Source organism: Protomyctophum parallelum, assembly GCF_964188405.1.
Source record: "Protomyctophum parallelum genome assembly, chromosome: 10".
In the NCBI taxonomy this organism is placed as follows: Eukaryota; Metazoa; Chordata; class Actinopteri; order Myctophiformes; family Myctophidae; genus Protomyctophum; species Protomyctophum parallelum.
In genome coordinates, this window is record NC_139704.1 from 34906567 (window position 1) to 34922010 (window position 15444).

The 15444-nt window shown below is 42.0% G+C and overlaps 1 protein-coding gene across 3 annotated transcripts in view; it reads right to left on the bottom strand.

The window, feature by feature from the left end:
* The window catches only part of LOC310866063 (atlastin-2-like), a 36125-nt gene extending 22392 nt beyond the window's left edge, over nucleotides 1–13733 (bottom strand). For all 3 annotated transcript variants that reach the window (XM_083775364.1, XM_083775363.1, XM_083775362.1), the window contains exons 1-2: nucleotides 13629–13733; nucleotides 326–510 (exon numbers count right to left, since the gene is read on the bottom strand). In XM_083775364.1, coding sequence (XP_083631490.1) covers nucleotides 326–510; nucleotides 13629–13701 — 258 coding nt within the window. In that variant the 5' untranslated portion in view covers nucleotides 13702–13733. The remainder of the gene's footprint in view (nucleotides 1–325; nucleotides 511–13628) is intronic.
* Nucleotides 13734–15444: the final 1711 nt, after the last annotated feature.

The following is a 15444-nucleotide window of genomic DNA, read 5'->3' on the forward strand; positions in this document are numbered from 1 at the left end:
ACAATCAAATTTAAATCCCGGTACCGTGTGTGTTTGGTCGTCGTTGTTGTTCATTCTGCTGAAATGAGTGCTTTGGCTTTAAAATTTTTAACTAAAATAGCTGTTGGTCCATTGTTGTCTATGGCAATGAAGCAATTTTCCCTAGAAATGCTCTGAACGGGACATTCGTTTACAAATGTTTGGTTGCTAAACACAGGATGGTATAACTGCCTCTGTGTCAGTCCATTGTCATTTGGTCCCAAGTTGGTTGGGGGAAGTCCCATACAGAGTACACACATTTAAGGGAAGGTAAGAATAGAGCAGTGTCCTTTAGTAAAAGCATCACCTCTTCCTCCTGGACCTCTTCGTCTGGCGAGGGGGTCAACCCTGCATCCGTGCCCGAATCCGAGTCCAGTGTGAGCAGTAGCCGCTTGCGGTTGCGGCCCTCATCCCCGTCCACGTCCTCAGGCCGTGCTAGCGGAGCCCTCTGCTTACGCCGGGCAACGGGGACATCCTCCACCCCGCTCACGCCTGCCAGAACAAACAACAAAGTGAGATGGATAAGACAACGATAACTTAGGGAATATACTGCGTGGCATCAAAGGGCAATTTGTCGGTCACAAAAAAAAAAGAGAGAGAACAGGAGACTCGTCTGACCCCAATAGTAAAAGTTTATCGTGTTAGAATTTTTGAAACCGTGCAGCAGTCTGGAATTAGTTGGGTCATATTGTTGGGAATGATTCCAAAACAAACAACATTCTGCACTAGGGCTACATGTTGTTATCCATCTAGGTCAGATTCTGAAATAGCACTGAATGGAAATCCAAAAAGGGGGCAGAGAAAGGGATGGGAACGGGACGTTATAAAAAGGGATAACGTTTCATATCTTCTGTAGTTTTTCCCTTTGCTTTCTGTGAAATGAAGAGTCTGAAGAACAATGCTATACATGGCCAGGTGGCAGAGGCTTTATGCCCCATTTTGGACTGGAAAGAAAAATCCTAAAAAAAGAAATCTGAAAAACCTATGTTTCTATGTCAGTGGTGCTCAACCTTTTTCATTTCAAGGACCCGCAGAATTATCTCTATTGGGCCACGGAACCCCATCTCAAAATATGTAGTTCCAGGGACCCCCCAGAAGCAAATATTTTAGTTAAAAATGTTCGCTCTGAAATATATATATTCAATCATTTCAATGATTTGTGACACATTTTAACGATGAAAAGCAAATACAAATAGCAGACCTACAAGCTTGTAGGTCTGCTATTTTTGTTGTCTGTAACAACCAGCAAATATTTATCAACATGGAAAACGTCGATATTCTATGTAGCAGCATCACAATATTAAAATGATAGTGTACTCTAATGTTGACTTCCTTTCCCAGGTAGGAGGCAATTATTCTGATGCTGACCCCAAGAATAAAGCCAGCACTCCCTAATAAAAGTGCAATATAAAAAAACAGCAAGCCTGTACATGACTAGGCTATCCACTGAACAGGTAGGACAAGTATTACACACTGCTCATTGAGCCACACGCTGGCACTCGAGCGTGTGTGGTTGTAGCAATGTGTGGGGTGGCACCACTACCAACCAACCCAAAAACTCAGCTTCTGCTAAACAAAGTATAAAAACAGCGCCCTTTACTGTGGTGTTTATATGACCAAGGCAAACATCCTTAACCCGTGTTTTAAGCATTATGTTGTAATTTAGCCATTGAAAAATAGCAGATCTACAAGCTAGGTCTGCTATTTTTTATATTTATTTTTAACTAATATATTTGCTTCTGGGGGGTCCCTGGAACTACATATTTTGAGATGGGGGTCCTTGACATGAAAAAGGTTGAGCAGCGCTGACATAGAAACATTTTTTCAGATTTATTTTAGGATTTAGAAGCCTTTTTTTTATCGACCTCAGTCCAAAATGGCTTAATACAACAGAAACCTGAGATCAATGGGCAATATACATTTTAATATTCATGGTAGGACGTCAATACGACATCATAGTACTGATGTCAGACTTGAAGTACAACAGGTAGTACAACGATTGATTGTTGCATAACCAGACGGTGCATTCATTCCACAGGCATCGTTCTCATTCCAAAGCTCATCGGCCTAGTAAGTGAAAGAGAACTTAGGGGTCAACCACACACAGACTGGTTGTGTGTCCTTAAAATCACTGATGGGCAAATGGATGGCAAAATGGCTCACGGACGGTCCGGACTCGTTTTTAGTGGTTTACAAAGTCAGTGGTTTCGTCCACAGCCTAGTCCATTCTGGAGACAAGGCTACAGTAATGTTCACGCAGAGTGAGACGCCTTCTGCTGTCGATGTTATTTTCCTCTCTGCCAGTTCTAACAGGCCTACAGGGCCAAAAGGGTGCTGTGATCCTGGACAGATATCAGGATGACACACAAACAAAAACACCACCTGTCGCAACCACAGCTCCACAGAGTGGGACTGGCTGGATTGGCGAGTGCCTGTAGACAGTATATTGACACGCCACTCTCTGTGATGTCATGCACAAGCACAACTAGGGATGCACCGATCCGGCTTTTTGGCATTCAATACCGATTTCGATACATGGGGGTCCAGTATCTGCCGATACAGAGTACCGATCCGATACCCCCCACAAAGAAACGTAATAACCTATTAAGCTGTATGCCTCACTGTGTGGAGTCTGGAATCATTATTTTGTGTAAGGCAACATCAAGGCTTGACTTAAACATTACTTTCCCAACTTTGTAAAACAAAATGTAACAAACACAGATATAAATGCACTGAATTATTTATTAAATAACTGTGCAACAATTAGACCAGGTTAATGTGTGCGCAGGCTAGCCTGGCTGCATTCCACATGTTATACTGTCAATACTACACTGCTGTGTCACAGAGGAGGTAGAGTTGTTTTCATACTGTAATTACACATAATTATCGGATCGGATAATGGATCGGCCACCGATCCGATACCCGATCTAGAATTTTAGCCTGGATCGGCGCCGATCTCCGATACGAGTATCGGATCGGTGCATCCCTAAGCACAACTGCACAAAAGTTATAGATACTCTTAAGACCTACTGATATTTAGTACAGTGCCGAGTACAGTGCATGATGGGACCCCCAGAAAGGTCAACAGATGGGTCCATTTGACTCCATTCAATCAATCTGCAAAATGCACCCTATTAGCATCACTGAAGTGTTCATATACCTCATACGGCCCGGGGGCCACATGTGACCCAACCATCACTTAATGCGGCCCGCAGGTTAATATCAGAATACCGATTATTATATATTATTGATTTCAGCTGTTACAATTCCAAATATGCAAACATAAACCGCTTTAATTACTTAACATGCAGCCCGCTAAATCAGGGGTTTTCAACAGGTGGTCCGTGGACCACTGGTGGTCCGTGGAGGTATTGCATGTGGTCCCTGACCATGCATTTAGTAATGTAGCAAAGTGAAGAGTATGTATTTTCTTCCACGGAACAGTGCACTAAACCATCTGTGCACTGTTCTGTGGAAGTGCGTCAATGTTATCAGAATTACTGGGAAGTCTGAGGTTAAGAAATTACACAGAAAAGGGAGATAGAATCTCAAGAAGGGTGACGTGCTGAAGCTTGCCTGATTGAGTCATCATTATTAGGAAATGTGCCCATATAATCATGTCATCATGTGCTATATCTTGCACGTATTTGCCATTTTTACTATCCACACACACTCACACAGACACACACACACACACACACACACACACACTAAAATGTGGCAAAAACGTTTAGGGATAAAGGTTAAGGCACGCCAAAGATAGGGCCACATGTGTCAGTACTGTATATCAGTTAAGTCCGTGGACCATGGTTTTAGAAACAGTATTCCATAAGTATTACGAAAGCACTAATCTTAGCCCATATCCCATTGCAACACAACAGTGGTGCCCAGGTTGATTCTTAGTCAAGGTGGTGGTCCCTGGTTCAAAATCAGTTGAAAACCCCTGCGTTAAATGAATCGTCTAGCCTGCAGTCATTTTGAAGATGCGCGCACATTCACTTGCATTCAATGGTCCGCGTTCAAATGCCTGTAATGTTGTTTTCTAGTGAAAACAAGGTTTTTCAACGGCCGACAGCAGGCTGTGATACCAATATTTTTTTCTGCACCGATCGAGAGAACAACCACCGGTCAAGACACCATTGATTGATTGATTGAAATATTTATTAACAGTTTGTAGAATTTACAGTACATTTTAAGCACAAACTCAATACAAAGACTGTCAACTGTGAGTGGACGACCCAATTAAGCATTACACTTGTTTACAACAGGGTCCACATTGTTCAATTCATCAAAACATTTAAAGACATACAACCATTTAGAGACATACAAATAGACATTTCTATGTAGCTAAAGAACAGAACAGGAATTCATCATATGGGAAGCAAAAAAGGGAAAATATACAAGCACTGGGAAAATATACAATATACAGTGAGGGAAATGGGGTGGGGGGGTGGGGGGGATTCAGATTTTACAGAGGCCAGTTTCGAATTGCAGCCATCCGTAGGTGCCCTTTGAGAGCGGTTTTGAAGGAGTCAAGGGATTCACATGTCTTAATGACTGTTGGTAGGGCGTTCCACATTTTGGTGGCATAGGAGCGAAAATAATTTAGTCCCTTGTTTGTGCCGAATCTGGGTTGTACATGGTTTGTTGCACTCCCTCTGGTGTTGTGGGTGTGGACTTCGTTTACATTAAGGAAGTATTTAGACAGGTACATGGGTATCTTGGTGGTGTATCGAATCTTGTGGACCAGACCCATTGCAAGATGCTGTACTCTGTCGACGACCCTAAGCCATCCCAGCCTGTCAAAGTGGGCAGGGGTGAGGTGGGTTCGGGGGGTGAGGCCAAGTAGGAGCCTGACCAGTTTGTTTTGGGAGGTCTGGAGCCTTGTTTTAAGGGCCTTTGAGGTGCTGTGGTACCAAGAGGTGGATGCATAGTCAAAGAAACCTTGTACGAGGGCTCCTGTTAAGGTCTTCAAGGTGTTTTTGCTGACCAGTGAGGAGATCCTGTAAAGGAATCTTGTTCTTTGATTGACTTTTTTGATTACGTTGGTGGCCATTTTATCACCGGAAAGATTAGCCTCCAGGATGGAACCTAGGTAGGTAATTTGATCTTTTCGTGTGATAATATTGTCACCCACTCTAACCAAGAAGCCATCTGCCTTGCTGAGTTTACTATTTGATCCGAAGAGGATGGATTCAGTTTTTCCCAGGTGTAAGGATAGTTTGTTATCAGCGAGCCAGGTGCAGAGTCTACCGAGTTCAGAGCTGAGGGTCTTTTCAACCTGCAGTTTGTTCCTGTCCGAGACCAGCAGTGCTGAGTCATCTGCGAACAGGAACAAGTTGCAGTCACAAGCTGAAGTCATGTCGTTAACATAAATTAGGAACAGTAAAGGCCCTAGTATGCTTCCTTGTGGGACACCACAGCTCACTGGGAGGGGAGGGGACAGTGTTCCGTTCACCTCCACCATCTGTTCTCTCCCCTCCAGGTAGGATTGCATCCAGCTCACTGATGTGCTATCAAAACCAATAGCTTTAAGCTTGTTAACCAGTATGGAGTGGTTCACGGTGTCAAAAGCCTTTTGGAGGTCCAGCATGACCATGCCGCAGTATTTTCCAGCATCCACCTCGTGTTTGATGTGATCGCTCAAATAGAGGAGGCATGTGTCAGTGGACCACACACAGCATTTTGTCATTGTAACATGCGGTTACGGATATTTGGCCGTTCAAAATAAGTGTTACGGGCGATAAAACCTTGGCAATGCGCGATTTAATGCTGGTGGCAAGACGGTTAAGTCTATATGTAGCTTAATGACTAGTATTAAAATGTTAGTCTTTTTTATATCCAATGTATTCAGCATTTAGTTCATAAAGTTAACTATTATAACTAAATGCATTTGAAATTAAATTAAAAAAAACTTTTCAGGATTCCAATTCAAAAATAGCAAAAACTAATTCAGGATTTCAATTAAATAGCAAAAATAGCTGATCTACAAGCTCAAAACGTGTCGCAGTGTGGAAATATAGTGGCCCTCTCCATCGTCAAAGTTTCCCACCCCTGATATACCTGAAATGTAGAAATACCATATCACAACCCTCTGGCAAACATAATTGTCATTATAAAGCAAGTCAGACATAAACAGCCCATCGGTCTGTCAACTGATAATGTCGCCCAAGGCAGGTATGCTTGTTCTACAAGCCTGCTCAGAACATAAATTAGGCTTCATGACTTCTGACTTTTGCTCTGAACATAATTAGGCTTCATGACTTCTGACTTTTAGGCATTAGTCTCATATAGAAAACGAGACATTAGAATCCGATATCCAAAGTTAAACAAGGTGTCTCTCCAAAATATGGACAATTAGGGACGCCCTGATCCCATCTGTAAGATTAATAGGGCTTAACATAATATTGCAATTTTAAGCAGTTTCTTTTGCATTGTAGCTTATTAGGCAGCATGCACCACCTTGAAAAAGTAGTAGCAATACTACTTATGATCAGTTCTAAATAGATTGTGATTTAGAAAGATAGAAATAGTGAGTATATATATATATATATATATAAAGCATTTTGACGAAGCCTACACAGCGAAACATGTCGTGCAATTATTATTTTTTAAATGAAGAAAATATAATCTTGTTCTGAGCGTCTCTGGAGTGTGTGTGTACACACACACAGACACACACACACACTAAAGTAGTCCACCATTACCTAAATTTTATTAATTTTAACAAATTGAATGTGCTGGAAAATGTGCTGGTGCTATAAAAGCACAAAGCCGGACAGGCAAAGCAATGCTGCCTGTGGTCTGTGGTCTGCACCTACAAAAACAGCATGACTATTCTGCTCAGCACACAAATTAGGCCTGGACATTTCCCTGAGTGTGAGGCAGCATGTCACAGGTTGCCGTCATGGCCAGAGCAACCCTCAGCATGATGAAGTGGCACTGTAGCCACAGGGAGGATAAACACAAAGACACCATTCTGCTGGGATTGCAAGCATTCTGTATTGCAGCAGCAGAGAGAGAGAGAGAGAGAGAGAGAGAGAGAGAGAGTGAGCGCGATACAATCCAGTTGAGTATACAAGCCAGTATGTTAGTATGTTAGCTATAAACTCCACCCCTCTAAATCATAAACGACTATTAGTTTTTCCCCCCCAATACCTACTCATTGAACTCATGTGTGATATATCGAGCGCAAGGCTGACTGTCCTATCCGTCAGCTTGCACTAATTTGGACTACAAGTTAAAATTAGATGCTTCATTTCTTATCTTGTTGAAGCATTGAACAGATGTTTTCTGGGCTGCCCTAATGGTGCGTTCACGCGAGGCATATGCAAAGATCACAGAAGACAGAATATTCGTTGCTTTCGTATATCACTGCTCACGCGGTCGTTAACGGCATCAAGCGTGCGTCCGTAGTGACGTGTGTCGGAGGCTCTGCAGCTGGCGGGGGAGTTGAGAAGGCAAAAAAACACAATCCAGCATGTAGCTTTGCATCTGGAAGTTGAACCCAGCTCAGCTTCAATTTGCATCTTTTGCAGCAGCTACAAATGTCGATTATTCACACTACACGTCGCTGGCTTCCACTTACATTGAATGCATCTGCCCGTGTGAACGCAACATAAGTTCCACACACACACACACACAATTAGGTCAAGGGAATGATATAAGGCTGTGGGACAGCCGGTGAAACTCGTCACCATCAGTGGCTTTGCTACATATTGTGGGCTTGTAGATTGGTTATTCTCGAAGAGATTTGGTGTCGAGCAAAAAACACAAAAGCAAAGCGCTGTACCATCAATAAATACAATAAAAGCCCGGTGAAGCACAATAAACAAAAATACTGAGTTACAAACATGGTTTAAAAGTGGAATAAAAATGTGTTTTTAAAAGTGGTGGAGGCCAGCCTGATGTGGGTGGGCAACTCGTTCAAAGGTTTGGGGGCTTAAATCAGAGAAGGCCTGTTCACGATAGGACTGCACTCTTTACACCAGTCTACAAATACTGAATAGTGCACCCCAAGTCATCTTAAGGTTGAGAGTTTCAGTTAACAATATTCAACCTATTTTGATATTTATTGAAATACTATTAAATGGGCGCCTGCCACACCCAGCTGGCCTAGTGGTCCAGGCGCATGCCACATTATAGGCTCAGGCCTGGCAGCGTGTCGCGTGTTCGAGTCCCGTTCATCACAACCTTTGCTGCGTGTCTCTCCCCTTCTCTCTCTTTCCTGTCCGTCTTCACTGTAACTATCAATGAAGGCACAAAAGCCAACAAATCTTTAAAAAATAAATACTATTAAATACACTTTAATAAAGAGTAAGAAAACAAACCTATGACGTGAGGTTTGATCTAATACAGTTTAGAAATGTAATTATCTGAATCACTCAGATAACAATGGGGGGGGAATGTGAGGGGCACTCTTATCATCTTACAACAGCAATTACAACATAATGTTTGTTTAAGCAACGCGTGCTAATGCTTGTTTTAGTCCTCAAAACAAACATTACATTTCTCTTTATTGTCTATGGCGTTTTCTTAAACAAGCATCGTTGAACTTGAAAGACAAACATTAAAGCTGTATATAGGAGGCGCTAGTGCCCCTCAAAAAGTAAAAATAGAATCCATAGACTGGAGCCCTACATTATCAGGGACGGGTACACTACTACAGGACCCTGTGCTACAATCTATCTTGCATTGTCCCTTCCTTTTCTAAGCAGTGTCTATCTTTAACTATGCAGGCCAAGTAGAGTGAGAGAGCGACTGGGCAAGCTAGCCTACATCTCAGCTCTGTATCCCAAAACAGCTCTCCTCCCCAGACTCGTGCACTATATCTGAGGCAGATCTTGTTGAAGGCCAGGTCCACCCACCACTGTTAAGTCAGCTATCCAAATATGTTATGTTCCACCAGTTTTAAGGGTAATTTGCCACTGATTTGAATGAGGTTTGGTTGGTACAATAATTGACCAGTCATTAGATTTTTGTAGGTGAATAAAAAATGTGCTATAAGAGCACTCATCAACTGTTGTGAGGATGCAGATATTAAATTCTCAGTACTCAAGTTATTCTAGGAAAACATAAAATATAGTATGCATGACTGACGACGTGACACCAGACCTCGTTTCACGTTTTCATTGCTATTCAAAACAGGGGTAGTCTGGCAATTTTGTAGGTAAGGAGAACACTGCCATTACGCAAAAAACAATCAACTGCTTCTTCTGCTCATGCACTGGCCCCCTCCTCTGTTGCAGATGAAGATCAATGCCAAATCAAAGGGTTTCCATTAACTGGCTCCTGCAGCCTCATGGATTGTCAAGTTAAACTCATTTGAACAACAGGCTGAAAGCAAATCATATGGATGTTTTCAAGGCTACTTTTACTTAGCCACAGGCCTCTGGAGAATGAGGTTGTGAAAGAGCGCAAGGGAGCAACTACAGCCCATTGAGATGCAGGCACACAATTCCTTGCCCCACACACACACACACACACACACATGGTCGACTTGATTCGGCTTCTCTGGATGCAAGTCAAGCAGGGCAAACTTCAACTGCGCCAAGCTAAGAGAGATTTGAGTCTGTGCTCAGAGGACAAAGTGCAAATTAAGAACGGCCAGAGTGAGTGTGTGTTACAGTGGCTGTTACGACAGAGCCAGCAGGCCTGTACAAAACAAGACAAAAGTGGTATTACGATATGGGCAGGGTTATGGGGTACTGTTGTTGAAAAAACAATATGGTACTTGGGATTTGGTACCAGTACGCAACAACAGTAGCTTTTCCTGGTACAAAGTTTGTGGACACACTACCAAAAGCTGGATAAGAGGGGCTAGCACCCCTCTAAAACGTAATTTTCAGTTAAATTTAAAAAAAAAAAAAATATATATATATATATATATATATATATATATATGGGTAAATCAATTCAATATAGTTATTTCAAATGTAAATTCTGTTGTAACACGCCTGTATGGAATAGTTTTCACTTGGAATTACACTATTTATCCAAAAAGACGAAGGTGGAAGCACATAGCTTTGCTCAAGGACCCAAATGGTGTCAAACTGTGCGTTTTCCAACACCATTACCCTCTGTCAATTTATACACATTCCTTTATGGGGTAAACGTTTGATTACAGGTTAAGACTGCAGTTAAGACACTGCCTTGCAATTGCAAGGCAGTGTTGAGCATCACGTACAGCCATTCAGAGAAATTTGTTTTAACATATTTTCGAGGTACCACAATTAAGCACAGATTAGAGCTAATGGAATTAAAGAAAAAATATATATATCACAGTATTATTTTGGTAAATACTGAGACCATGATTATTTAATATGAGTAAACTGTTTTTTCTTCGTATTGCCTTGAGGTGACTCCAGACACACACCATGTAACAATAACAAGATTTGTCAGACTCCTTGAAACCCAAATTCAGAGAATTCTCGAGTTACCAAAATTAAGCACAGATTAGGGCTGCTGGATTAACAATATTTGTTGTTTTTCCCACAGTGGCCTCCTTGAAACCCAAACGCAAACAACTTAATTGGTTTTACCTTTCTTGAGGACGAAAGGCTCTCTTTCTTGGCTCAAGCTGGACTAAACAATACATCCCAGTCTATTTGAATTTAGAGAGTGGTTAAAACAAACCACTGTAAATTAAACCGGGGTTGGGGGGGGGGGGGGGGGTGTACTGGATTTAACAAGACAAAATTAGAGCATCATTGCTCAAACATAATAAAGCGCAAACATCCTATCTTCATTAACATGTTTTCATAATCATTGAACCTGCGGCACACTGCCAGACTGGATTACCAGCCAAGGTGCCTGGACCACTGAGCCATGGCCCAGGCCTAACTCTCTGATTTCTGACTCTCAGTAAAGGTACCAAGTTCGGTACACAACCTTAGATATGGGACTCAGGATCATATCTCAGTGATATGCATGGTAGGGTAGAGATTGTTTATCAACTCTTTCCATAACAGTCTGGAGTTAGAGATTAGCCAAAGACTTGTTTTCCAAATGGTTATAGCAAACTTACTGTGCAACTTCAATATTAATACCACGAGACAATTACGCGGTTAGAATATAATGGACAACCCTGCGCCTACATAAACAATGCATTGTCATAAATGCTGATTGGTATCCTGCAGATAATGTTTTCTCAGTTATCAGTATCACCTAAACTAAAGGACCACTTCACCACTTTTCAACCTATCTTCATATAATAGGTCCTCACTAATAAACATGATAAAATGGCACGATTTTTTTCTACTCAGTCTGTGTCTCATCGGACGGCTGTGGGTAGTTAAGAAACCGTCTTCCAGTGACTGCAGCCTGGTGGCCACTGTGGTAAATACAGTAGCTTGCGCGGGGCCAGGAGATCACTACTCAACGACTTCCATTTCCTGGCTCATCATAAGAAAAGGCTAATGTTAGCATTAGCTCACGCTAGCTATCTTTCTCGAGAAATGTTTATATTTCGATTGCGATGCGATGAAAAACCTGAAATCAGATCCAACCCTCAGATGTCTGATCAGCACAACGGACGTAGTTTGAAAAAAAGAGCCATAGAAGATCCTAATTAGAACAGTAGTCTACGCATGCGTGAGCACGTCCTATGTGTGCCGGGGAGAGCAAGGCGTTGCCTAGCAACCGGTTCAGGGCAAAAAGTTGGGTTTTTTCAGCGGTGCCGTTTCAGATCCATATAAAGCGATACAACACGTGTATATATACATGTATGCATGGCTATTAAAACATCTAAACGGATATGTCAATAGCAGACTATGTATTAAGGAGGCACTAAGCTCAGGAATGAATTTAATCAATTCACCATTGTATGCCAACTAACCACTTAAACCCTATACATATAGTTCATTAGGGCCCCCCCAAGCTCTGTACTAGGTCTGCTCCTTTTTCCCCCTCTACACCAAATCTCCTTGGAGAAAATAGCTGATCTACACCAAATCTCCTTGGAGAAAATAGCTGATCTACAAGCTCACATCGCATAACATACAACACATTGTTAGCCGTTAGATCTGCCATCTTTGGCAAATGTTTCCCCCATAAAAGGGATGCTAGGGGCGAGATTTGAACACAATGGCCATCATCCAATTATCATAAGAAACTTTTTTTTATTTTTTATGAATGATTCCGACAAATAGGTTTACGTAGATTATTGCATTATACTAGCTTTTCAGCCATGATAGTGACGACTAGCATAGCAGCCTACGAGCCAAGTAGCCACAGTTAAAATGTATCAGCATTTGGCTGGTGGCTATAGTGTTCATTTCCTAGCCTGTTTGCAACTGAAATGAAACATAACATAAAAGCCGATTATGAGTGTGAGTAGATTAATGTTTCAAGTTCAGCTTAACTGGAAAATAGAGGCACATGATTCAAATCCATTCCCTTTTACATTTGTGCATGCAATGAAACCATGTAAATAGATTAAAATAAAAATGATAGTGCAGAATCTTGGTATTTTATATTGCAACGATCAATATTTGATGTCTCTACAATTAACGTTCTCTAGCCTTCATAAATTACACAATTATTCAACAACGATTTTTATGTCTTTATTTACTGAAACCAGGCTTCTGACTAATACAGGGGGAGCAACAGCAGAGATGCTTAGTGTGAACCCTTTATTCCTTTACAACATTGGCTGATACAATGTATTGTTTTATATCAATACTTGATATTGAACTTCATGTTTATCATTTAGGATTTGGAGCAGGCCTATAATATGCACTTCAGCAGGCGAAATGAGCATCTGGTTGAATGTGCCCTCTCTCTCACAGAATCTCACAGCATCAACAAACACACAGTCACGGCACGCACAGTCGCACACGATAATTTTATGCCAACAAATAACAAACAAGGACTCCCAAAAGAGGCTGCATTATTGGACCAAACTAGCTTGTAAATTGGCTTTAAATTGGATAAGCAGGACCACCAATAATAGAGCACATAAAAATAACCAGGTCATTACCAGGATGAGCTTGAGCTCAGGCTTTACTGGAGCCAAGTCAAGAAGACCGTTGGTCTAAAGAAAACAGCTACTGTAGTGTAAACTAGTAGAGGTTAGTTCAGATAGAGACCGAGGTGAGCTGAAGCATGTGGATGGTCCGTCATCCGCCAGTGGACCGAGGGTGAAAACAAAAGTGACTGTCGAAGCTACAACATTGGAACAGAAAAATACAACGAATCGTTCAGTCAGCTGACGGTGTGTATTACACCAGAAAGTTTGACCCATCGGATTCTGTGACGGCAGGGGTCGCTTTTTTCCACAGATTGGCAGAGAATCTGTCGAAATTCGTCAAACAATCGAGAGCTAGATTGAGTCCCTTTCGCCCCGTTTCGTAACAAACATCGGGATATTTGTGTAACGGCAAAGCATCGCTTTGTTGAAAAGGTAAACAAGAACCAGAGTCACTGGATTTGATAGGGCACTAAATTCGGTGTACCCGAATGTGTACCGCAGAGTGTCTTACTAGTGAAAACATAGGCTAACGAAATAGCGACAATTTGCCACTGACACAACTACGACGACTGTAGTCGATTCCAAATTTTTCGCAACACAATAACGTAGATTATTTCAGTCAATGAAATGTTCAACTCACCTTCTTTGAAGACGCGGCTTTTGCTTTTTGGTTCGAAGTGATTTCGGTTTCTCAGCCCGCTTACCTCCGCCATCTTGCTGTAACTGAAATTGAACGTGGCTGACGTCAGAGATAATTTCTTTTTACCCTCCTCCTGGCTCAAGTTCACATAGCTGCTCCGAAATAAAACAGTAATGTCTTTTAATATCGCAGCAATATCAATATTTTGTTAAAATGTTAGCGATGGTAGCCTGGTGTGTTTGTTAAGTTAAAGAAGATCCCCCGTCTCTCGAGCTCTTATAAACAGAGTGAAACATTTTCAGATGGGTCACAAATGTCATCCAATCAGGAGAGAGAGAACCGTTTTATTAGTTTAAATTTGATAGCGTGCTAATTCAAAAATTGTCTGCTAGTTTTTTCTTCTTCGTCACTTCCAATTTCTCTTGTTTATCCTGGCTCATCGTAAGAAAATACATATTTCTTTCTTTTGATTTCTAAACGTTTACTTTATATCAGGCGTTTTCAAGTACTCATTGTGAATCAGGGACTACCCAGGGACCACCACTCTGACTAATAATCAACCTGGGGACCACTTGTGCTGGAATGGGATATCGATATGGGCTAAGATTAGTGCTTTCATAACACTTGCTTGTAATGCATGAATACAATACACTGTTTCTCAACCGATGGTCCACTGACTACTGGTATCGTACATGGCATAATAGGCCTGCAGCCTGCAGGTGGTCCAGGGGAAAATGTTTTAAAATATAAATAAAATGCCTTTGTTAAATGTAATAAAATATGTTGAAATAATACAGTATTTCAAAAGTCAATCAATGTAAGACCAGTAAGACGCCTGAGGGCGAGAAGCGACATCGCCCTTTAGGGCGTGCACACATCCGCCTGGCTGACAGCAGACTGCTGGGCGAGCGCTGGCGCTTTGGAATGGGGGGTCAGATCAACATATCCGCCTGGGTGACAGCAGACTGCTGGGCGAGCGCTGGTGCTTTGGCATGGGGGTAAGATCTTAATTTCTGGGCCTGTTGAGAACTCTAGTTTTCGCCGGCTGCCGGGCGCAACTGCACTAATTACTTTGGGCCAGGCCCATCTAGAGTTTGCATGGACAGGTATCAGTCAAAAGGGAGACATCGCAGAGGAAGGATGGATGGGGAAGGATCAATATATGGAATGTTAGAACAGGTCAGCTCCATATATGGAGATTTAACAGCGGTAGAGCGGCAAGCGACACTTGAATTTCAATGGCTATTGCCTAATCGCCCACTATCGCCGGACGATGTCGCCCAAAAGATTAATTATTTTCATCTTTTCCGACGACGTTCCTCTACCCACTTTTCGACTATCGCCTGTTCGCCTGCTATCACTGCTGTTCGCCGGTAGTTTCCGGGTCCCATAGACAAATAATGCACTTCCGGAAAAATCGTCTGGCTGTCGCCCGCTGTTAAAATGCACTGTATGGGTTTGAGGTCAGATGTAGAGTTGCTGGCCAATATTGATGACATCAGGGATCTCCAGACCATATATGGGATCTACTGTACATCCCTGATGATGTCACGTGATGTCACGTGCTCCATCCCTGATGATGTCACGTCATGTCACATGCTCCATCCCTGATGATGTCATGTGCCCGCCACACAAACTGACAGGAAATGCGCGATTCCATAGTTAACGCAAAGATATTTGAATTAATAGCTATAAAAAGATTGAAATTAAATCATGACTGTTAAGGGCTTGAATTCAGTCATTGCACGATACTACATGCAACATATTATATCAATCAAGCCCAGGCAATAATTAACTGAAATATATATTTTCTTTC